Source organism: Strigops habroptila, chromosome 1 (genome assembly GCF_004027225.2).
Source record: "Strigops habroptila isolate Jane chromosome 1, bStrHab1.2.pri, whole genome shotgun sequence".
Taxonomy (NCBI): Eukaryota; Metazoa; Chordata; class Aves; order Psittaciformes; family Psittacidae; genus Strigops; species Strigops habroptila.
This window is the reverse complement of record NC_044277.2, coordinates 20634141-20656737: the sequence shown is the minus strand read 5'-3', so window position 1 is coordinate 20656737 and position 22597 is coordinate 20634141. Positions and strand designations below refer to the sequence as shown.

The window sequence follows — 22597 nt, the reverse complement described above, 5'->3', positions numbered from 1 at the left end:
CCTGAGCAGAAGCAAAGGCTTCAGGCAGCTCACAGAGCCCCAGTACACGCTTTCCAGGCTGTTAACTCCAGCTGTCAACAGAGATGACATCAGGCTGGCAGCATAAGATTGTGTTTTGTTGTGGAAGAAATGAGGCCAGCATTCCTGGAAATGTCAAGAAGAATGCTGTGCAGAAAACTGCAGCTTCTAGATGATTCCCAAGGCTGAGCAGAAGTTCCTATAGCAAGCAACAAACCACTGCAAAGAGAGAAATTTTGTTTCTAGCACCTTGTGCTGCAAACTGAATCAAAGCAGGTTCCTCACTGCTTCTTGCTGTCCTTCTGTTTAGGTAGAGTGTAAGACTCGATTGTTGGGGGCTTTTAAACCATGTCCTGTGTTGCAACACAAGTACCTGCACAGTTTGCAAGTTAACACTAGAATTTGGACAATTCTAGCTGAGGAGGACTGCACTGCCATCCGTTTGCTTTCTGCTCTCCTGAGCTACGTTTTGTTGTGCTCAGGTCCCACATTGTTATAGCCCCAATTTTGTTTTATACGTTGCCTATTTATGATAGCTGAAACTTTATCTTGATGCCTGGTATGAAGTGTTTATAATCTCTTATTTTCTAACTTGTACCTGGCTGTCAAGTGAAGAGGTCGCTGTAATAGAAAAATTGTTTGTCTTGTGCACAAAATGGTGCTGCTCTTCAAGAAGCAGTGTTTAAGGCCATGAAAGAGCAGGTAGCTTAGTAAAGTTCAGAGCTGATGAAAATTTGTTTCCCATGGATTTTTTCTTACAGTGGGTTCTTCGGTGTCTAATGGTGCATACACTGTTTCTCTCTACCCTCTGGATTCTCCAGTGGCTAAAAGAGGTTGAGCTCTGCTGCGGTCTTCCCCTTAGCTGCAGTACTACTCTGTTCTCCTGCCCCCTCTCTGATGCTTGGGTCAGTTAAGGTAACGGATACCACTGAGACCAGAACCTCATGTCAAAATCTGGCCAAAAAAAACCTCAGATGTTTGGAAGTTAATATGGTGAGCTAGACACTTTGACACACAGCCTGGTGATACACCACTTGCTGCTACATACGAACTGAAATATATCTGTTTAAACTCAGACAATACTGCAGGTATCTGATCTCCTTTCCCCTTTCTTGTCTGAGCTGCTCACATTTCCTCTCTCCGGCTTTGCAGCGAAGGACTCCTGGGCTAGAAATTAGGATTCTGCATCTATTTCTCCTTTCTTTAGTATACAGGATACACACTTGATTCTGCTTAGGGGAGTTGGCACAGTATGCTTGTGATCGAGGTGAGGTCTCTGCCAAGTACTCAGTGGAGTTTGTAGATCCACCAGTATCTGGCAGACTGAGATTTTGTTTTGGCAGACCCTTCACTGAACATTGCTCCTCATCCTTGTTGTAGCCCCTTACTAGCATGCTTCTCTTCCAGCTCCCACAGAGACACTTCTAAACACCTCTGCCTCTGACTAGGTATCCAGGACATCTCATCCAGGCCCAACCACACAGTTTATGTGATGCCTTATGTATGTGAGGCCCAGACCTGTCTGCTGACGAATGCAGCTGAGCATGACAAGAGATGTTCCCAGGCACTGTGCAGGAACTGAATGTCCTGGTAACAGAGGCTGTGGGCAGCCACCTTGTGCAACTGTCCCTGAAGGCAGTGTGGGCAGAGCTTGCATGCAGAGTGTAAGTGGTGGGTGTTATCTCTGTAGGTTTGTGTCTGCTTTATCACCTGGGCAGGTGTTCCTGTGCAGGCAGCTGAAAAGCAGAGTTGTGCCCATTTATGTGAGAACAGCTTCCTGTAAGCTCCTGGTAAAGAAAGAAAGAATTGTTTGAACTTTAGCAACCTAGAAGGTGGGTGTGTGGCTCTAGCAGGTTGTCTGGGCTCCCTGTGGAACTGCCTTCTCCTTCCCTCTGGAATTGCCTTCTCCTTCCCTCTGGAATTGCCTTCTCCAGCTCATCTGTATACAGGCTGCCAAGGGAGTCTGGATGATTAACTGGGACAAGAAAAAGAGGCTTATTTCTCTGTCAGTTCCATTTGATAGGTTAGTTACTCTTGTCTTAACCATATTTACCTTCCAAAGTGGCAGTTTTGAAAAAAAATTGCCTTTATAAGTTGTGAGGGTGAACCGCATTCGTAGCAATAGTTCTGTGTGGCCTTGATTCATGGACTACCTTCTGAAATCATTGCAGAATAAATTTGTTTCTGGCAAGGAAAAGAGTAGAGACCTTCCAAGGCAAAAGCAAGTGAATGGACACCAATGGGACCAGGATTTACCTTTCTGTGTAGCAGCCTACTTTTTAGCCACTGTTCCTCTGCCATCAAATAGCCACCTGTCACGGACAGCTATTTATAATATAGAAAGAAATAGCAGGTAGTTCTTGCATTTGGTTTTAATTCCACTTGAAAAATTATTAGAATTAAAAAAATTCAAGAGGAGTTAAACGTAGCAGAAGTCAGCAGGTGCCGAGTGCCCAAGCATCTGCAGTGCTGCATTTTGAGGGAGTTTGTGTGGACCAGTGCCTCACGGACTGAACATCCACAGCTTCTCCAGAGATTGCTCTGTGCTTTGCGAGCACAGGTTTCCTTTTGGTTTCGCCCCAAAGGAGGCCAGGTTGTGTGCTCTCAGGCTGCTCCGCAATGTGAACTGAAGGGTGGTGAGAGGGAGACGAGTTTCTAGCCCAAATTGCAAGCTTGAACAGTACCACAGGCACACAGAGAGAAAACTGAGCTGCTTGTGAAACTGCTCCAAAGCAGCCTCTGTTTACAGCTGTCATTTTAATCAAACCAGAGGCTGTGTCATTTGCGAAGTGATAAACCGTTCAGGAGAAGTGTGGCCTGTGCAGAATGAGTGTACACAGAGGCTGCAAATTCACCATCCCTTCTGAAATAGCTCTTCCACGTGTCAGCAGCAAGAGGCTCTCGTCACGGGTGTGCAGGCACTGTTTTAAACACAGCTCTCCAGGAGTGAAAACATTCTCATCTCTTGGACCACCCCATTCCCTTTAAATGATGGGCTTTGCTTTCAGGAAACGTGTCAGCATTCTGCTAAAAGTCTTGTGAGCTTTCTTTTGCTTTGCTTTTCCCCCCCTTAAATCACTAAGGACATTCCCATGGAACAGGATGGCTGTTTTTTAGCTGTTCCTTCATGTCCCTGTAGCATATTCCCAAGCTGAGAACATAATTGCAGTGGGTCACCACAACCAATCTCAGAAGTGATTAAATGTCAAGAAAAAATAGATGTTGGCTTCATGCGAAGAGAGGCAGCGCTAACATATGGGACTCCCATGATATAAAGTTTTAGGATTTTTGTGGTGATGGAGCTTAAGCGGTGAAAGGGAGGAAAAAAGCATGCAGTGGGGGCAGCATTCAATGGGAGATGCAGTAGATGGAGACCTGTGTTGGGAACTGCTTTGGTAGTTAACATTTAGGTTCAGCAAAATAGGGGAGGAAAGAAAATGTGAATAGTCTGGAAGGTTTTTTTCCATTGCAGTGTAAGAGGAAAGGGACGCAGCTAACTGATGGATGAACATTTTATTGTGAGTAACAGCAATTGCAACACTTGCCTGTTCTATATCCCTGCGTATGTGCTGGTGCATGTATTTATAGAGATAGGTAAGTAGTTAACATGAAATTGCAGGCAGATTTGCAAATACAGAATTACCTGCTGCTGACTGAACATACAAGTAGTTTCACTTGCAATGATTGTTGCCTACTGCTATAAACCAAGGTGAACTGGGGTGTTTGTAAATTCATCAGACTTTAATTATTTGGGCTGAAATGATTAATACTGCATATCTGCCTTTGTCTAATTTCTAATAGGAGTGTCAAGTAAAAGGTTTAGCTATGCAAAAGGCAAAGACAGAAAAAGATGGCCCTAAATCATCTTTGAAACATTTTATTGAAAACTGTAATGCCACTAGAGTCTGAAGGAGGGCAGTTTCCTGCAATATTATATCACTTGCAGGAAACGTCGAAGTTCACCTGAATTTGGGTTATAAGCGCTGGGCAAAAAAAAAAACTGAACTAAACATGCCAGGTAGGAACTTGTTAGCATTTGACAGATCTGTTCACTCAGGGTTATGTACCTGCACTTGTCCTTTTCCCCGTACAGCTTGTACAAGCTACCTAGACTCAGCTAGATTTGCCTAAAGCTTTCCCTGACGTGGTGCCTTCCAGCTGGCAGGGGAGGAGGCATTGAGCCCTCCTGCCCCTTGGCTGCTCCTCTGGGCAGAGCGCCTGTGGGCACGCTGCCAGGGGGAACCGGCGTCGGGTGGGAAATGTCTTCTGGTGTTGCCTAGCTTTTGGGACTGCAAAGTCAAAAGCACAAGTGCATTGTTTGGGATGTCCCACTTAGAAATGCTGTAAAATGTTTAATGCAGAAAATGCAGGGGTTTGCCTGAGGAATGTACAGATTATAGTATATAAGGCAGTGGGGTAGGAGTTCAGATAGGCTTCAGTCATAATGACAGGTGAGTTTACGGTCAAATGCATATCTTACCCATTTGGCTTCCTGTTCCCTAGGATTTATTCTGCTGCTTTGATAAGCTATGATTTAAAACACACTGAAGTGCCAGTTCAGTCTGATAGACCCTTCTACACTGAAACACATCACTGCAAGTAGAAGACACTGTGCTTTGTCTCCCAAAACAAGAGAGAGAAGAGCTGAGAGGTACGCGGCTCAGCCAGCAAAGACCAACACATGGGCTGCCAACTGAACATGGAGTAGGAATCAGATCCAGACAACAGGTCCCTGAATTTGGGTGTTAGTTACAGCAGTCAATGGAGCTGGGAGTGTGATTCAGCTGGCAAAACGTAGGTGTCCATCCTCTGGCAAGCTGAATCTCTCGTGGCAGTGGGAGGTGGGACACAGCTCATACTGGTGTGTTACACCTCTGGATACACATCCACAGCCTGGAGGTAAGCCCATCCCCGATAAGGAGGTACTGATGGCAGGATTCAGTCTCCAGCTGCTGGCATTGTTTAATGAGGAGTGGGCTGGAGCTGCTGAGCCCCCAGGATGGTCTGAGCATGTGTAGGCCAGCTTCAGCCCCTCTGTGTGGGGTGGGTGAGCTCATTAAACCTTATTTAGGGGAGTCAGAATGGCACCAGGAAAGAACACCCAAGGCTCTGGTGTAAAGAAATAACATCGCTCTGTTAAATTATTTTTACAACCTCAGCTGACGAGTTCAGACAAAGACTCAGCCGAGCCTTCTTAGTACATGCACCGTTCGTATCTACCGCGTATTTCTGAAGCTATGGTTTAGATTTTCGAGACAAGAGAGTCATTTAAAATTATGCAAATGAGCGGCCAAATGCAGGCATTATGCAGATTTGTGGAGGCAGGAGCAGCGTTAACCCTTGGTGCTGCGGCTCACTGCGGAGGGAGCGCAGCCACAGCGGCTCCCCGTCAATTCCCTTCAGCCCTCGCACTCTTTAATAACCACGCTCTTGCGGCAGGGCCTGAGGTGTGAGGTTAACCCTCCTGTACACAAACACGTTGCCAGCTGGGTTTGGGTTGATGGAGGAGGTGTGTTTGCTGCAGTGTTCACCTTGCAGTCCTGCCTGGCACAAGCTGTACCCAAACCCAGCCTGGGCATCTCAGAGCAGACAAGCACTTGCAGCTGCCTTCAGCTATTTCATACAGGTTGTTTCCAGAGTGTTTGAAGTGACTGTCATGGGAGAAATATTAAATTGCTTTTCAAATGTCAGCAGCACACTAACACTTTAAAAACAATTGACACTGTCAGCTAGAAGTCCTCATCACCCGCTGGGCTGGCTGGCGTACACATGCTGTGGTCGCAGCCTTGACTTTCTGGAGAGGAAGGATGTTAAAAAAGCTCCATGTTGTGCTAATCTGTGGGTTTGATAGGTCATTATCCCACCCAGCTATAAAGGTGGTAGGGATAACTCTCAGCCAGGAACAGGTGGGTTTTGATAGAAATCCAGGGCCCAATCTGCTCTGGAAGTTTGCCCTGATCTCTGCAACTGATGCCAACAGCTGAGTTAGCTCCATCGGTGCAAACACTAGTGCTGAGCAAGAAATCCAAGGGTTTACAGCAGTGAAGCATGGCAAATGGCAGCAGCTGGCAAATCCCCAAAACACAGAAGGGTGTAAGTGCAGCTAATCTCGGATGGAGGTGCCTGATGTTGGGTTAAAATAGTCATGGTGGCAGCCAAGCCTGAGGAGAAAGGGAGAGAGTTCACTTAGGGTAGTTTTGGAAACACTGGGTTTATGTCTTCGCGATGTCCAGTGAGATGCCAAGCCCCATGAATATGGGGTTTGTTCGGTGTCAGGCAGGGACAGATCCTGCTGAGGGCAGGAAGGAGTCTGGCTGCAGCACGGGAAGACTTAACTCCACATTTCCTATTGCACTTCAGCTGCTTGTGGCTCTCTATGAGAGAGCTCACAGAGTAGTGCAGGTGCCAAGGAAAACACCGAGGCACTTGGCATTCGCTTTCCAGTTGCTAAATGGGAAGCGGGGAGTAAGTTTTTCCCCTCTGCTATCTTTTAAGAAATACATATTTGTGTGGCGAATGACTTCAGTTAACAAATACTGTCTCAGTGCTGCTCTAGGAGATGAGGGTAATCTGGGTTTATCTCCTGCATCTGCTACACACAAACTCTTACAAGTTTGCTCCACTCACCAAATTGCTCCCTCGTTTCCTTTCTAGCTGAGGGTGTCATTTCAAGTTGACTGTCTTAGCCAGTACAAAATACTGAATAAACGCTTCAACGTATTCAAACCTGGATGCTGTCAGGGAATTTACAGACTTAAAACCTGTGGCCAATTTTAAACTGGATACACACGCATACGCATGAAGATTAGCACGGTTTAACTACTTTGGTTCTGCTTGAGTTTAAGAGCATTTTTGGCTCAAGAAAGAGATGTCTCTCACGTATTTGGGAAGAGTTGTCCAAAGCACATGACCAACATCCGTTGGTTTCAGATATGCCAGAGGAGTTCAGCAAGAATGTAATAGTTGCAGAGATCAGAGAAAACATTGCTCTGTGTATTTTGTTTTTCAAAGATGGGCTTGGGCTTTTCCTGTTGCTCAGCAATGTGAGTGATGGGCTGGTGATCTGGTTAGTGAAAGAAAATACACAAGAAGCCCACCTACATAGGTTGAGGGCTTTGTTAGTTCTGGAGGGAACAGCTGGAAAGGATATAAATCAGACAGTGCTGCTGCAGCGCGCTTGCCTTGCCAGCTTAAAAGAGCTAAACCAATTTAAATAGGCAGAAATACCGTTTTATGTCGGCGCACATCTCAAAACAAGTGTGAGCACAAAGCCCGTGGAAGGAAGTTGCTAGGAAACCTCTGCAGTGTGCTGGAGAAGTTTTGCAGCACAGGCACCTGTACGAGAGTCGTCACTACCTGCCAGCCTGCTATTTCCCCAAAACTGCAGTGCAGAATTGTAGTCCACACTCATTTCCATAAATGAAGCATCAGGAAATGCCTCACAGCTCATTTTAAATCGATGCAGTTTCAGGGGACTGTAAGCCATTCCCAGGGCCTCCTCGAACATGTGAGACTAAGATCCTGTCTGCACTAGCGCTGACTTCTGTGTTCAGGCAAGGTCTGGTCAGGCTGCTTTGCTAGCGCATGCCTGCAGTCATCTTAACTAGGTTCTTAGCAAAGATCTTTGCTTCTGTGGCCTCTGACCTTGTCTTAGCTGAGATTTCAGTAAGGTAGCTTTAAGCCAGACTAACCCTCTGGAGGCAGGGTCACCAAGCCTCTTTTGCCTTTAGTCTCAGGGTGGGTTTTGCCAGCAGAGATTTCATGCAGGCATGCTGCTGCCTCAGGTGGTTTTTCTGCATGGGGATACTCCAGAAAGTTGACATGAGCTGCAGGTCCACAATGTCAATATGCACATGTTAAAGCCCCCCTTTTTGTACCAAGTAGTTGTAATTGTGGTATCTTAATGCTTGATTTCTTTCTCATGGCTACTTCATAGCTGAACATGTCCATTTAAGCCTGTTTCTGTGAGGAAACTGGTAGCTGAAAGGTTGGAGAATCGTCAAGGACACATTTTTATTCATCATGAAGTCATCTGTCAGTGTAGCTTGTGACTGGGATAAGAAAGGTAAAGACATTGCTCGGGTTGCTTGTCTGTACATTTCGCAGTAGCTTTTCCCAAAATGGCTGCTGTGAGCACAATGAACAGAGCAAGCTAGCCACACTTAAAGAGTGTGGGAATTTCTCCATGAAATTCCCTATGTGTGAGAACCCCTAATGGTGCTGCACCGGCAAATTCCTGCCTGCCACCACCCATCCTTGCTACGTGGTAAAAGCCTGCCCAGCACATTCCCCACTCTTCCCACCTCTCAAGATGACCCATCATGGCTAAAAGCCACCAGCACTCAGCAGATTGGGATCTCCACTCCTTCAAAAATAGCAATTGTTCCTGGTTAAGGAAACCAGGAATACATGTTAAGCCTGAGGATGCTCCTTTGAAGAAAGATTTGTTTTAAAACACAGGGATTCATTACATGGCAAAGGAGGCACCTTGGAGAAGATGCAATGCTGATACTCTATGCTCTTACGTGAAGTGTTGGCTGTTACAGGATTTTCCATTCTGGTTTATCTAGTCATTGACACATAAAAAAGGAAAGATCCAGATCTTCATTTTAACTTAAGAAAAAAGCTCTTAGGAAATCCTTTTTTACACAACATATAATTAATGTATGGAATCAGCACTGGCTATTCCTGACAGGTTTAGACTAGCTCTGCACGCAATGGTCTAGCAGTGTTTGTTTGCTGTGTCCCTGTGTGATTCTGTGAGAGGAATGACTCCAAACCATTCTGTAGTGGCAGAACTCTGTTGTTAATTTAAAGAAAAGCCTTTTCTTCCAACATAGTTTCTTGGAGCAAGAAAACCATGCAAGAGCTATAGCAACATCTGGAGCTTTCCTGGTTCAGAGCAGATTTTCTGCTTTTCAGAAAAGATTACATACATGCATAGTGGTGCGTACTTTCCAGTGGTGGTACTGGAGTAATGTTGCATCCAAAGACTCTCAGTTCCCACACTTTGGGATTCAGAAAGCAGCACCCACCTCACATGCTCTTATAGTGGTGATGCCCACACCTGAACTAATTCCCTGCACCTTCTTTATGGCCAGTGAGGAGAAATAGGGACCTGACAGACACAGCTGTAGAGCTGCTGGTGGGATTAACCATGCCCTAGGAACACTTTTCTTCTCCATTGGCTGCAGAAGAAATTTAGAGGGGAGTCGAAGTGTTTGCTTTAGGGGTTTGAAGTGAGTGAACCCCATCAAGGTGCCTGCTCACTGCAGCCAGGGAGCCGTCCGCCTGTCCCCGCTCCGAAGGCAAGGGCGCTGGGCCACTGTCAGGTCCCGCTTGATGTCACATGGCTGGAGCAGTCACCTCTCACAGCTGTTCATCCTGCCCCTTTGGTTGGCACAGTTGCCCTGAGGCGAGGATGTGCTCCTGCCGTGGATCATCTCCTCAACCACAGACGTTAATGTGTCACTGCATGTCTGTTGGATCCCGCGTTCACCATGGCTGCGTGCCTCACACCGGTGCAGAGCAGAGCAGGACCCGGGCAGGTCCCACGTGGATGCAGAGCTGCTGGGTAGTGAGGAGAAACAGGAAAGGCAAGTTCAAAGGCAGGCGTGACACAAAGGAAAAGGTGATGGTGGTTATACCAGCAGCTGCTGCACGTGGCAGGCACGGCCCCAGGGAAGCCGCTGGTGTCCACTGGACCCCTCGCTTCAGGATGTGCTGCAGCAGCACCATATCTCCACTTGGAAATGAGAAAGGATCTCCTCCAAAGCACCTGCCACAAGCAGGACTGTTAGAGGCAGGGTACCAGAGCAAACCTAACATCCATGTGCATAGGGAATTACCTCCTCCAAAGCAGCAGCCCTCACAGAGCCTAGGAGGTGCAGAGCATCTCAGCATCCCACGCTCTGACTGATGCATGTGGGCCATCTCGGGGATCAATGTTTCTAAAATAGGGTGTGATCATTATGGCTCATTAAAGTACAGGTTTATTTTTAAACTCCCCAGTAACACGAGAAGCTGCTGTCTGACCCTGTCTCGCACCCTAACAGTGCAGCCTGAGAAGGAGGGAAAGAATTGAAATGTTACACAGTGGCATAGGGAGGGATTCAAAATTCATCTAAAATGAAGATGATGAGAACAATGGTTTTGTCTGGTTTTTGATCCCTTTCACAAATACAACCCTTGGATGTGGTTAGCAAGGGCTCATGCAGTGAATTGGGAGTTTTGTAATCACCACTGACTGGAAGTCAGCCTAATTTTTGCATTTTCCCAGCCTGTTTTATAATGCAATCAAATTACTGTTCCCACATCATCAGAGATACTTTAGGGTTTCCTGGGAGAGGACATAAAGTGCCAATGCTAACCTCTTTTTCCTCTCGAAGAAGATATTTTCCAATTTTCATTCTTAAACCATTTAATTTGGTAATTACCCACAGAGGATGAAAATCAATTCAAACGAATCTTGGGTAACAGCACTGCACAGAGATGTCCTGTACTCCTCCATGTTCAGCTGCAGTTCCATGTTTACCTATGCTATCATCACTGCTCTGAAGCTCCAGCCCCTGTTGGTAATAGACATTGTGGCTTCATATAGCCTGGAGAAGACTACAGCTGGCTTCTGTTGGGGTTGATTCAGGTTTAGTGTCCAGGTATTCCCCAAATTGGAAGCCAGCCATGGGAAAGGTTAAAAAAAATGAAAGAGAAATCCATTAACTGGGGAACTTTGTATTTCACAATACTTAAGTGGTGAAGGCGTCTCTCGCAGAGTGGCATGTCAGGACGTACCTGATGCCTACAGGTATTTCCAGGTAGAGGTTCAAATCCCTGTGGCCATCCCTAAACCAGCCTTTCTTTATGCTTACCACTGTTGGTAGCACGGCAGAAACAAAGTACCAGAAGCTTTTCAGTTTTAACCATTGGATTATTTATATTGGCTTTGAGGATACTGTAGATAAAACCTCTAAGGCCTTGGGATAGACTGGCTGGAGAAAGTAAGGCTGACCGAGCTCCTATTTCACCACTGCAAAAGGTAGGCCCATGCTTAGTGTCAGGACCTGTACAGCTGCACAGCTCATCCTTGTGGGCCGCTGCAGTTGCTACACCTTGCCAGGGAGATCCTCATTGCAAACATAGAACTGCTCCTCCTTCTTTAAACAAGGAAGAAAAGCTTGAGAAATGCAAGGCAAAGTGAGGGTTGAGGTTTTCTTGTCATCACCAGAGCGCGTGGCTTTTTCCATCCATGCAGAGAGAAGCTGTCACAGAAGTGATGGGAGGTTGGTGGTGAGAACTGGCAGAGAAAGATACTGTTACTAGTCTGGAGTGTCCAGCCAATGCTGGTGAGTGGTACAGATTTACTTGGTAACTCATTTCTCATTAAAACTGCCAGATTTTTTCCTTCTTAGCAGAACAAATGCAAGTGGAAATGTTTCACATAACCACTGATTTCACAGAGATACGCAGAATTATCAAGCACTTTAAATATTTTTCAACTTGATATGAATCCCATAAAGTATCAAAACACCAGCTTCTAAACAAAGGGCCTAAATGAGCTTGGTTTTGATATTTCTATTGTGTTCCAATTTGGAATGAAAGGAGATTTGAAATAATCAACTTTCCCAAGAAAACGTGACTTCTGAGACTCGCATAACTGTAAGCATTCTTGCATAAGCCTCAGGAAGCCCAGTGATCCCTGCTGACAGGCAGGTCTCTTCCTGTGCTCAGAGATGCTGCAGCCAGCCCAGCATGCCTGCCACAAAGGGAATTCTCATTCGTATCCTGTTGGATGCTCGGGGTTGTCTTCCAGGGCGGCAGCACCTATTGCCAACGCCATCTTTTGGGGAAATACTTTCTTAAGCACACTGGAAACGCAGAGGTGCACTGGCGTTCGAGTAACCTGGGCATATCTCTGACAAGTGGGTAGGCCTTACCTTCACCCTGCAGAGGAGAAAACAAAAGGTGGCCTTGGCACATACGAGCTATTTTCTGTGGAAGTGAACATGGATGTTCACTTCATGAGAAGAAAACACTTCATGAGGAGAAATGAGAGCGTTCTCACGAAGAGTTCTCTCTTACATTGCACTAGCACACTGAACTCCTGCAGCAAAGCTGAGTTTCATTTGCTGTTCATTTGTCCTGAACAGCAGCAGATGTCAGACTATTAACTAACAGCATAAGATGCATTTTTTTATAGCAAATAACATTTTGTTCTTTCTTTACATTTAGGTAGACAAGGGACCTAAAAAGGAAGAACAAGGCCCAGCAAATACCCTACATACTAAACTGCACAGGCACCAATGGCTTTTGGCACTTGTTTTCAAGTGGGAGTTTGTACCCCCAGGGCAAGTTGTGCACTGCCAGGTAATACCCACCTCTCTTGTTCATTCACCTGGGAGCTGGAAAGCACAGATAGCACACTGCCTTCAGCTGCCCCACAATTTACATCTCTTCTGGGCACCAGACAGGCCATTTGCTGAGCTATTTGAGCTAAATGGGAGCAGTAGGAATACAGTGATGTTGGCTGAAAACAGAAGCTGAGGTGAGGGGATTTTCAGAGCAGTTTTATGGTCTGAAGGCTACTGCAGTCCTCCTGTTCGTGCTACAGAAATGTAGTATGGGCATCTGGAAATGGCTCTAGTTGTGACATCTATTCATTTAGGTGTAAGAAAGCATGGCTGTCTCTTGGGTCTTTGCTGCTATGTGCTAGTGGGAGAACAGAAGTGGAAGAGAGCCCAGGATGATGTGGGAAGCATTATTTGAAAGGAAGACACCTTAGGACAGTAGTAGGAAAACAAGGAAAAGAAAACTCCTTTAAAGCCGACTAAGCATCAGTGTCGGAGCAGGAGAGTGAGAAGTGAGTCAGTGTAAAATATTCAACAAATGATTTAAATTTGAATTGAAGGAATTCAATTGCTCCATTATGAGTTTCAAGTGGAGAAAGAATTCCTTGAGGAATGATGTAATAAGCAGTTATTGATATAACTTTTTTTTTTTCCATAAAGGTTAAAGAGTGTTAAATCTGTCGGTAAAACCAAGAGGATATCAAAGGATTGTCTCATTTACATAAATAGTGTGTTGGGAATCCAGAAATGCCATCCCCAGGAGTTAATTCTACAGGTTCGTATGGGAAGTCAGTGCCACTCCAAAGAGCAGGAGGCTGAGCTGGAGCCTGACACCCTGGGTCTGCTCCAAGCCTTTCAGCAATGCTTGGCTGGACACATAGGTGCACAGTTACATGGCTAATTACTTCTGTTCCAGATGGAAATTAGGAGAGGGAAAAATGATCATTATTAGCCGTTTGAGCACATGGTTACCTGATTTCAGCTGCAGTGCTCTGTATGCTGTATGCATTCACAGTTATGCAATGTCTGGCTTTCTGTACGAGGGTTAGTCCAGACTGGGCTTAAAGTGATATCCTTACACCGTGGTTGAGAATGTGGTTGGAGTGTTAAGAGATCCTGGCTGATATCTGTAAATCAGGATGTCAGACACTGTCAAAACCTGCTAGGTCTGAAAATATGTTGAGCAAACTCTGTTTGAATTGATCGGTACTTGCTGTACTTGATCTGTGCTTGTTCAAAAGAGACCAAGAGAGGCTTTGAAAGAACTAGTTTATTCAGGCATTATATTTGGAAGGGCAATGAAGGCAGCAGTGCTTCCAGCCCTAGGGCTATGTTTTGGGTTTGGGAGGTTTAGGGTTGAGGGGTTTTTTGCAAGTTTCACGTTGTTTGGAGAATCCTAAATTCCATCTCCATAGACTCCCCTGACTCTGAGTGGGGAGCTCTGCAGTGAGGACAGGGAAAGGCAGTCACACCTGGCAGTAAGCAGTGGTCTGAAGGACATCTTCCAGTTTCCATCCCTCTACTCTGCTTTCACACTTTAATAGAAAGGCTCTTGGCTTCAAGCGTGTCAGGAAGATCTTGACAGCCAGGGATGCTAAAGGGCTCAGAAACAATGAGCCAGAGAACCTACGCTGTGTTTGAGTTAGCTGTGTTGGGATATTTTAGCTAGCGAATGAAGTTGTTAGCTGGCGAATGAAGTTGCTAAACCACTGTCCATCATATTTGAAAAATCGTGGCAGTCAGGTGAAGTTCCCAATGACTGGAAGAAGGGTAATATAACCCCCATTTTCAAGAAGGGGAAGATGGAAGACCCGGGGAACTACAGACCAGTCAGCCTCACCTCTGTGCCTGGCAAAATCTTGGAACAGTTTCTCCTGGAAAACATGATAAGGCACGTTGGTTGGTGACAGCCAACATGGCTTCACTAAGGGGAAATCCTGCCTGACCAATTTGGTGGCCTTCTATGATGGAGCCACGGAACTGATGGACAGGGGCAGAGCAGTTGACGTCACCTACCTGGACTTGTGCAAAACGTTCGACACTGTCCCGCACAACATCCTTGTCTCTAAATTGGAGAGACATCAATTTGATAGATGGACCACTCGGTGGATAAAGAACTGGCTCGACGGCCGCACGCAAAGAGTTGTGGTAAATGGCTCAATGTCCAGTTGGAAACCTGTAACGAGTGCTGTCCCTCAGGGATCGGTGTTGGGACCGGTCCTGTTCAACATCTTTGTCGGCGACATGGACAGTGGGATTGAGTGCGCCCTCAGCAAGTTTGCCGACGACACCAAGCTGTGTGGTTCGGTTGATACGCTGGAGGGAAGGGATGCCATCCAGAGGGACCTTGACACGCTTGTGAGGTGGGCTGATGCCAACCTTATGAAGTTTAACCAAGCCAAGTGTAAGGTCCTACACCTGGGTCGGGGCAATCCCAGGCACTGCTACAGGCTGGGCAGAGAAGAGATTCAGAGCAGCCCTGCAGAGAAGGACTTGGGGGTGTTGGTTGACGAGAAGCTTAACATGAGCCGGCAGTGTGCGCTTGCAGCCCAGAAAGCCAACCGTATCCTGGGCTGCATCAAAAGAAGCGTGACCAGCAGGTCGAAGGAGGTGATCCTGCCCCTCTACTCTGCTCTTGTGAGACCTCACTTGGAGTACTGCGTACAGTTCTGGTGTCCTCAACATAAAAAGGACATGGAGCTGTTGGAGCAAGTCCAGAGGAGGGCCACGAGGATGATAAGAGGGCTGGAGCACCTCCTGTATGAAGACAGGCTGAGAAAGTTGGGGCTGTTCAGCCTGGAGAAGAGAAGGCTGCGTGGAGACCTCATAGCAGCCTTCCAGTATCTGAAGGGTCTATAAGGATGCTGGGGAGGGACTCTTCCTTAGGGACTGTAGTGGTAGGACAAGGGGTAATGGGTTCAAACTCAAACAGGGGAAGTTTAGATTAGATATAAGGAAGAAGTTCTTTACAGTGAGGGTGGTGAAGCACTGGAATGGGTTGCCCAGGGAGGTTGTGGATGCTCCATCCCTGGCGGTGTTCAAGGCCAGGTTGGACAGAGCCTTGGGCCACATGGTTTAGGGCGAGGTGTCCCTGCCCATGGCAGGGGGGTTAGAACTAGATGATCTTAAGGTCCTTTCCAACCCTTACTATTCTATGATTCTATGATTCTATGATTTTTGCTTTTAAGATCATTGTGGGAGTGTGTTGAAGACAATCTGTGAGACTGACAAGGGCCAGATCAGAGATGGATGCTGTGGTATCTGCAGTCCTTCATCATCCTCCTCCTCACGCTGGGTTAGATCTGACTGTTCAGGCTCCCTAGGAGTGCAGCAGACTCAAAGCTGGAGGATGTCCTATTCCACTGATAAGAAAAAACGAATTCAAAACAGCGTTTGCAAGTTAGGCTTGAAAGGGAACTCACTTTGGCAGCCCCAAACGTCGTGTTGCCTGATCTTAGCAGAAGTCAAAATTCACCTTGACTTTACCAGCCAGGAACCTGATTAAGCTGAAGCCTGCATCATACCAGAGCACTTTTACCCTTGTAATTCTTGATGTTGCAGCAGCATCCACATATCAGTGTGTTGCCAGCAATGCGCACGCTGCATTTACAACAATGGGTTGCAGTAGAGGAGAACCACTTGCAGTGAAGGAGAACCACTAAAAGACCTTCTTTGCTAGAGGGAGTACTGGGACCACCCCACCAGTAGCTGGAGTAACATACCGCATGGCAGAAGTCCCTCCTTCCCCTAGGGAAATGGAGCTGAACTAGTTCTTGAAATGACAGATAGCACACCTTCAAGGTGGAGCTGACCTGTGCTCAAAGCAATTCCCATCCATCCACATACCTTCTCAGCCATGTTTGGTGCCCCTTTCAAGTGGGGCCAGCTAGGCGGACCCACATAAACGTGGGTGCCACTTCCCCATGCCTGAGAAGTCACTAGCTCAGCAGGGGTGATGTTGGACAAGTCACCTGCACGTGTTTGGTTACTCTGCTTGTAATTATTCATCCGTGCCCAGAAGGGCAGGCAAACTCTCCCGCAGCTCACAGGAAATAATTACAGAGCAGCTCACCTTCCTGCAGCACGAAGCTCTTCCTGATACATCCCAGAGGCACCAGCAGCATTACTCATGGTGGGTGATGCTTCCCAGCATGATTCTCATGCCTGGCTCAGCCATCAGCCTGCTCCCATCTGGGGCTGGTCAAGCCCAGGGCAGTACGTCAGTGCAGGGGAGCTGAGGAGGAAGGGGAAGAGTGGTCGTGGCTCTGGCTGTGGGAAGCAGCCCGTCAAGAAATGCTTGTTGAACACATGGCACGTTAGCTTGCCTCCGGAGTGAGCTGCTTCTGTAAATTGAACAGCTCCTCATGAGTCAGGAGCCCAACCCTTTGTTACAGAGCTGTGTGTTTTCAGAAATGGCTGAAAAAGGAGCAGGCATTTTGGAGAAGCTGTTTCACACTGGTGTGGCTCCACTTCCCATTTACATGGCTGGTTCCTGTGCCACCTCTGCAGCTCACCAGCTGGAGAAAGGGAGTGAAAGGCAAAGGGTGGTGATCCCTTATTCCAGCTTTGCTGGAGAGATGTCTCCTTAGCAGCTCCACCTGCACTACTCTTTTTTCTTCTAACCTGGAGGTGCCTTGAGTTTCCTCGTTACCCTGCAAGAGCAGATGCGGGTCTCTGGTGGAGGCCCAGTAGCCTCAGAAAGTCTCCTTACCTGTTTATGGTGATGCCTTAAGACACAGCACCTGCCTTCAGGAGGTTGACCTCATGGCCTTGGCAGAGAGCGAGCTTGCATGTTGTTGGCTGGTGGTATGTGGTGGTGGCACACAGCTGCTCACCCTAGCCCATGGGTAGGCTGGAAGAAACTGGGACCTTCATCCTTCACCTGCCTCTAGCCCCGCTTTGGGGAAGGAGGTGAACCACCCTTGCCCAATGGAGTCCATGGCCACCATCTCTCTCACAAGGCACCATGGAGGTTGTTTTTGTTTGGGTATTTAGCACAGCAAACACCATGGTGAGTGGAGTGGCCTATAGCCGCTTGTCATCCTGGAGGCTCATGGAAAAACTCTGTGAGCTGATGCCCACTAAACAGCAAGCCTGGTGTGTGAGCCCAACAGGCTTTTTGGGACTGTGGGAGTTTGACTGAGCACTGAGTTAAGACGTCCATAGCTGCCTCACCAGTCACCTGCTCCCGGTGACATTGCAGAAGATGCCAACTGCACCATGATCTTTCCAGAGAGAAGCAAAACCATGAGGGAAGGCTGAGAGATAAGGCAGAGAGGAGGTAGAGGGAGGCAAGGCCTACATTCTGGATGGTTTAGAGTGTTTAGCCAAAAACTGAAGTCAGTTTATGGGTCATCTATGTCCCTCTCTCCAGCCTATTGACATATCAAGCCTTGGGATCAGAAGGACTTGCTACATTCATCACAGAGTCCCAGACCATCAGCTTGGCATCTGTAAGGGAAAACTTGGTCCATGCAATCTGTTGCTGTTGTGGTATCACCATTAAATCGCACGTTTCCCCTCAAGAGGATTGTTGGTGACAAACTTTGTCATTAGATAAAGATGTACCCCATGAGCACCTCTGCCTGCAGCCTGCCTGCTCTCCTGTGGGGTGCGTGGTGAATCCTCGATCCCCCTCATTTCATGCCCCAGGGAAGTTTAACTTCAAATCATTTTCAAGCTGCTGCTTTTCCTGCAGAAGTTGTATTTTGACACACGTCATCCTGGTTGGTGCCTTTGCTTTGTAATGGCTCCTGTGGTCTGTACCCCCAGACTCTGATGGGGCGATTTAGCTCAATGCTTGGATCGAGTGGTCTGCTCCAGGCAAAGTGACCATTCGATTAACCAACTTGGCAATGAAACTAACTTTCTAAGGTGTCCTGAAGTACACTGCCTTCATTGTAATACTAAAACTCACACCACAGGTCAAAAAGACTCTGGCCCAGGTGAAGACCCCTCCTCTGAGCAGATTTGAAGGAATGCCACAGCAAATATTATAATTCTATGTAGATTACAACCGATTGCTGTAACAGGGAGTGTACTATCTTGTAATTTTGTGTACAATTGCAATGGGAAAGCCAGCATTGGGTGCGCTTGATGTGTGGAAAAGTCCAACCAAGCACCCAGGCCTGAATAAACACACTATCTCTCCTGAGTGTGTGGAATTGGTTTACTGCACACCAGGCACGAATCCGCTTCTCGGACATCACCGTGAGCACCTCACCTTTCCCTGGCACTCACTGGGGGAGCTGGTGGTGCTCCCAGGGGTGCCAGCGCTCCACAGACCATCCCAATGCTCCTGATTGCCTTTGCCTAACACCACGCTGGGTGCCAGCAAAAACTGCGTGTAGGCTTCACCGTCCAATACCTTGTGCAAAGCACTTGCAAATAGGGGAAAGCCATAAAGAGCAGTTGCAGCTTTCTTTAATTTACGCCTTTTATTTGAGGCTGTGGTAAACAGCAGCAAAGGCAGAGAGGAGGGGAAGGCTGCAGTGGGCCATGGTTTTTAAGTAGGTTGTCAGCAGCCCGCTGCTGGGTGTGCATTTATTTCCCTTCTCCCAAGGCAGTGGTGGTCAGGACCTGGGAATGGGAATCCCCCCGACTTTCAAGAGGAGACCAAGGTTAAAAGCCTGAGTGGAGACCTGGGCTGTATTCATGGGGGTTTCTGCCTGGAGTGGAAAGGGACAGCTTGCATTCCCTCTATACTGGTGTGCCAGGGCAGGAGAGAGGGGAACAGCATGGACAGCCATGCTGAAGCAGCATTGTGCATGATACCTCACCCAAGTCACACTCCCAATGGCCCGTGGCTCCACTGCCCGGCCGTTGCACACACATCCCTGCCATGCCGCAAGCCCTCCAGCATGTCCCTCTGCCATGGGCTCCCCTGGTCCATGGTGGGAGCTGCAGTGGGAGGAAGGTGCAGTTGTGCGTGGAGCTGGGCTGTGCTTCCCATGGCAACCGTGGAGCTGTGACGTGTCAGCGGTGCCACGATGTCACAATGAGCCTGGTGGAAGGCTGCAGGAGCACCTCCAGCTCTGCTCATACACTCACCTCCGACAGAACTTGAGGCAATTTTTCTCCCTTGGCAAGTGCAGGCTGCCGCGGCCGCAGCCCTGATGCGCTTTGCAGCACGATGTCGTGGCACGATCGCCTATTGGAAGAAGCCAGGCAGGATTTGAGGCAGGTGGAGAGAGAGATGCAGAGCCAGATGAGGCTGCTGGACCTGCACCTGCGGCAGCTCCGCAAGGATCTGCCTACGTGCTGCCCGCACCACGCACGGCCCTGCTGCCTGCACCAGCCCGATGCCTGCCCCTGGGAGAGAAGGGCCATCACCGCGAGGATGGATGTGGAGCGGGAACTCAAGAGGTATCCGGGATTTCCCTACTTTCTGCAGGCACCCGCACCCTTTAGGGCAGGATGAAGGGAGGCTTGGCATCAAAACCAGGAGCAGAGGTGTAAACAGATAAGCAGGGCAGGAGAGAAATAGCCACTTTTGGAGAAGTTAGTTGAAAGTGGAATGGGAAGGCATGGCCAGGCAGCCTCAGAGGAGCCATGCAGGCAGCACCTGCGCCAGAAAGGATTTGGATCATGGTGCTGTGATATTAACCATCACGCAAACTGTGTCTGAAGTAAAGTATACAAGAAGATCCAAAGCTGTTCAGTTGTGGAACAAAGTCTATCTTCAACATAAAATCAGTTTAAATCTGGTAAAACATAATTATCTTCATAAGTAGCCAAAATGCGACTGCATGCGGTGGGGTGCAGCACACCACAGACCTGTGTCCATATTTTCACATCTCATACAGTAAGAGGAATAAGTGTCAGGACTTCTACATCTCCATTTTGACCACTGGTGTGATGATTTTGTTTCGTTAATGGAGTTCAAGATTGAGTCTAGTAGAGATAAAACCAAAGGTAGCCCTACAGCAAGTTGTTGAATGATAAAACTTTACCATTTGGGTGAAGGCACCACCAAACATTGAGAGATCTCAATGACTAAGAAGTCCCTTGGTCATCCATCATCAGCAGTAGAAGTCTCTTGATACATTGGTATTTTCTCCCCAGACTCAAGCCTCTGAGTTCACTTATGTTGCGCCTGGAGATGATGAGACCTTCATCTTGGCAATTAAAAGTGTGACATTTTTGTTACTCATGGCGCAGTAGGTACCATCGCTATCTGCCATGTGTGTATCTACTGGGTGCAACAAAGCTAGAGGGAAAAGGGACTGACTTCTGGGTTAATTTTACACTGACTTCAGCAAAACTGAAAGTTGCTGTGGGGTCAGTTTAGACATATCCGGTAGCTGCAGCCCACGCAGGGCCGTCGAGTAGCAGATTTCAGATCCCAGATGTTAAAGCACTGGTCTCTGCATCCAGATTTTCACCTGTGTGTTCGGTACCAGAGCTGGGCAGGTGAAGCATCCCCTTGCAGGATCATTGCACACCAAAATCCCGACAAAGGAATAGAAATTCAGTCTGAGTGGAAGCTGGGGGGGGGTCTCAGAATGGGCCACAGGATATTGGGGCGTGGTCTCCCTGAGCGCCAGGCTGCCCCCAGCCCTGCCACACCTGGGACAACTTGCTGGTTTGAACACAAATCCATACCACTGCCATCTGAAACCACACTACAGCAGGATTTCAGCCCGTCATGCTGAGGAATTCACCTATCCCCTTCCACTGAAAATGCTGGGAAGCTCCAACTCTTCTCAGCACATTTATTCTCCTCTGACCAGCAATATAAAAAAAGACCAAAGGAATCAGGAGGAGCCAGACCAAGGCGGAGGAGCCAGCTCTCACAGAGCACAGAAAACGCATCCCAAAATCACCACACCAGGTTGAATCACTGCAGGCTTTAAGCGGGATTGCTGAAATGGGTGTACATGGCTAATGAACTACTCGTTAGGGATTTCTTGCCTTAGTGGTCATACCCATTCCCTCATTGCTTGCCCTATTTCCTCTTCCATTACACCCATTTTTTTTTTAATTTGGTGCCTTGGGTCCAATTTAGCTATTGTATCTGAGGTGACCCTTCCATTGCCTACTTTACAAATGGTTTCAATAGCAGCCAGCCTTCTGGTTGAGCAGAATCACTGTTTGACAGTATTAGAAATCATTTTAATGGCTCAGTGAGCCTCCAGCCCAGCTCTCCAGGAGCATTTGGGGTTTGGGGTTTTTTTGCCAATGTGTCTCCTATCCACAGATTGCTTTAAACAAAACTCCTCACTAGAAAATGTGATCTATTGTAGCAGTTTAAAATGTAGGACAAGGTGTAAGATGGATGCACATGGCTTCATGGTGGTATGTATGTGTGAAAGAGGAGCGCTGGCTTCTCTGTATTTAGGTGAAAGAGCTTTTCAGCTCCTCAATTGCCCCATCCCAAGAGGGGACACTGCAATACTCCTCACTGCTGTGGCGTGCGGGTGGCAGCTCCTTCTGACGGTGCAGACACCACCCCAAGTGTTGTGCATTGGCATGTATATGGATCCAGTAGTTTCCTATTTATTTCTCTTGTCCTTAAGGTGGTCCACGCATTCCTCTGTGAGTGGGACTGAAAGGCTGTCCTCTTGTTTTTATTCCAGCATGCAAAGAAGGCTTAACAAGATGGTACATTCTTTCCATGATCACAGACTTCTGGCTTTGATGGACGTGAAGGGTTTTGATCCCAAGGAAGTCTCTGTAACGGTGAAAGATGGGAAGGTGAAGGTGGTAGCGGAGCACGAGGAGGAGTACGCCACCTCAAGAGGGAAGGAGTATAACTACAAAAACATCTGTCAGGAAATCAGCCTGCCGCCGGGGGTGAGTGAGGACGAGGTGACCTACTCGTTGTGCCCCAATAATGTTCTGAAGATCGAAGCAGTAAGATGCTGCCCTTGTCTTCCGAGCAGCTGAGCCACAGCAGGGAGCAACACCCAGGCACAGTCATTCCTCTGCCACATCTCTCCTCTCCATCAGCTTTAGGTTTGTCCCGTTAATCACGCACCAGCAGCTCCCTGGGCCTCTTCCTAAATAAAAGGCAGAACACTGAGCAGATGTGTGTGTGAGCCTCATCTTGAAGGGGTTTAGTGGGCAAAAAGGGGGAGGGGAGTTGGTGCCAGCAAGAAGATGCAAAGATAGTTTTGGGCATACTTTGCAGCCACTTGCTGGGTACCAAAGGCATAGCTGGAGGTAGTGTGGTTCAGGGCAGGCGTTGCTGTTGCATACGACCTCATGGATTTCAAAGACTGAAAGGCACCATT

The 22597-nt window shown here is 47.7% G+C and overlaps 1 protein-coding gene across 1 annotated transcript; it reads left to right on the top strand.

Annotated features, from left to right (window-relative positions):
* Window positions 1-19494: 19494 nt before the first annotated feature.
* ODF1 (outer dense fiber of sperm tails 1) lies at window positions 19495-22352 on the top strand. Its single transcript, XM_030510439.1, has 2 exons — window positions 19495-19727; window positions 21941-22352. The coding sequence occupies exons 1-2, from the start codon at window positions 19495-19497 to the stop codon at window positions 22248-22250; spliced, it is 543 nt and encodes a 180-aa protein (XP_030366299.1). The 3' UTR covers window positions 22251-22352.
* The last annotated feature ends 245 nt before the right edge of the window (window positions 22353-22597 follow it).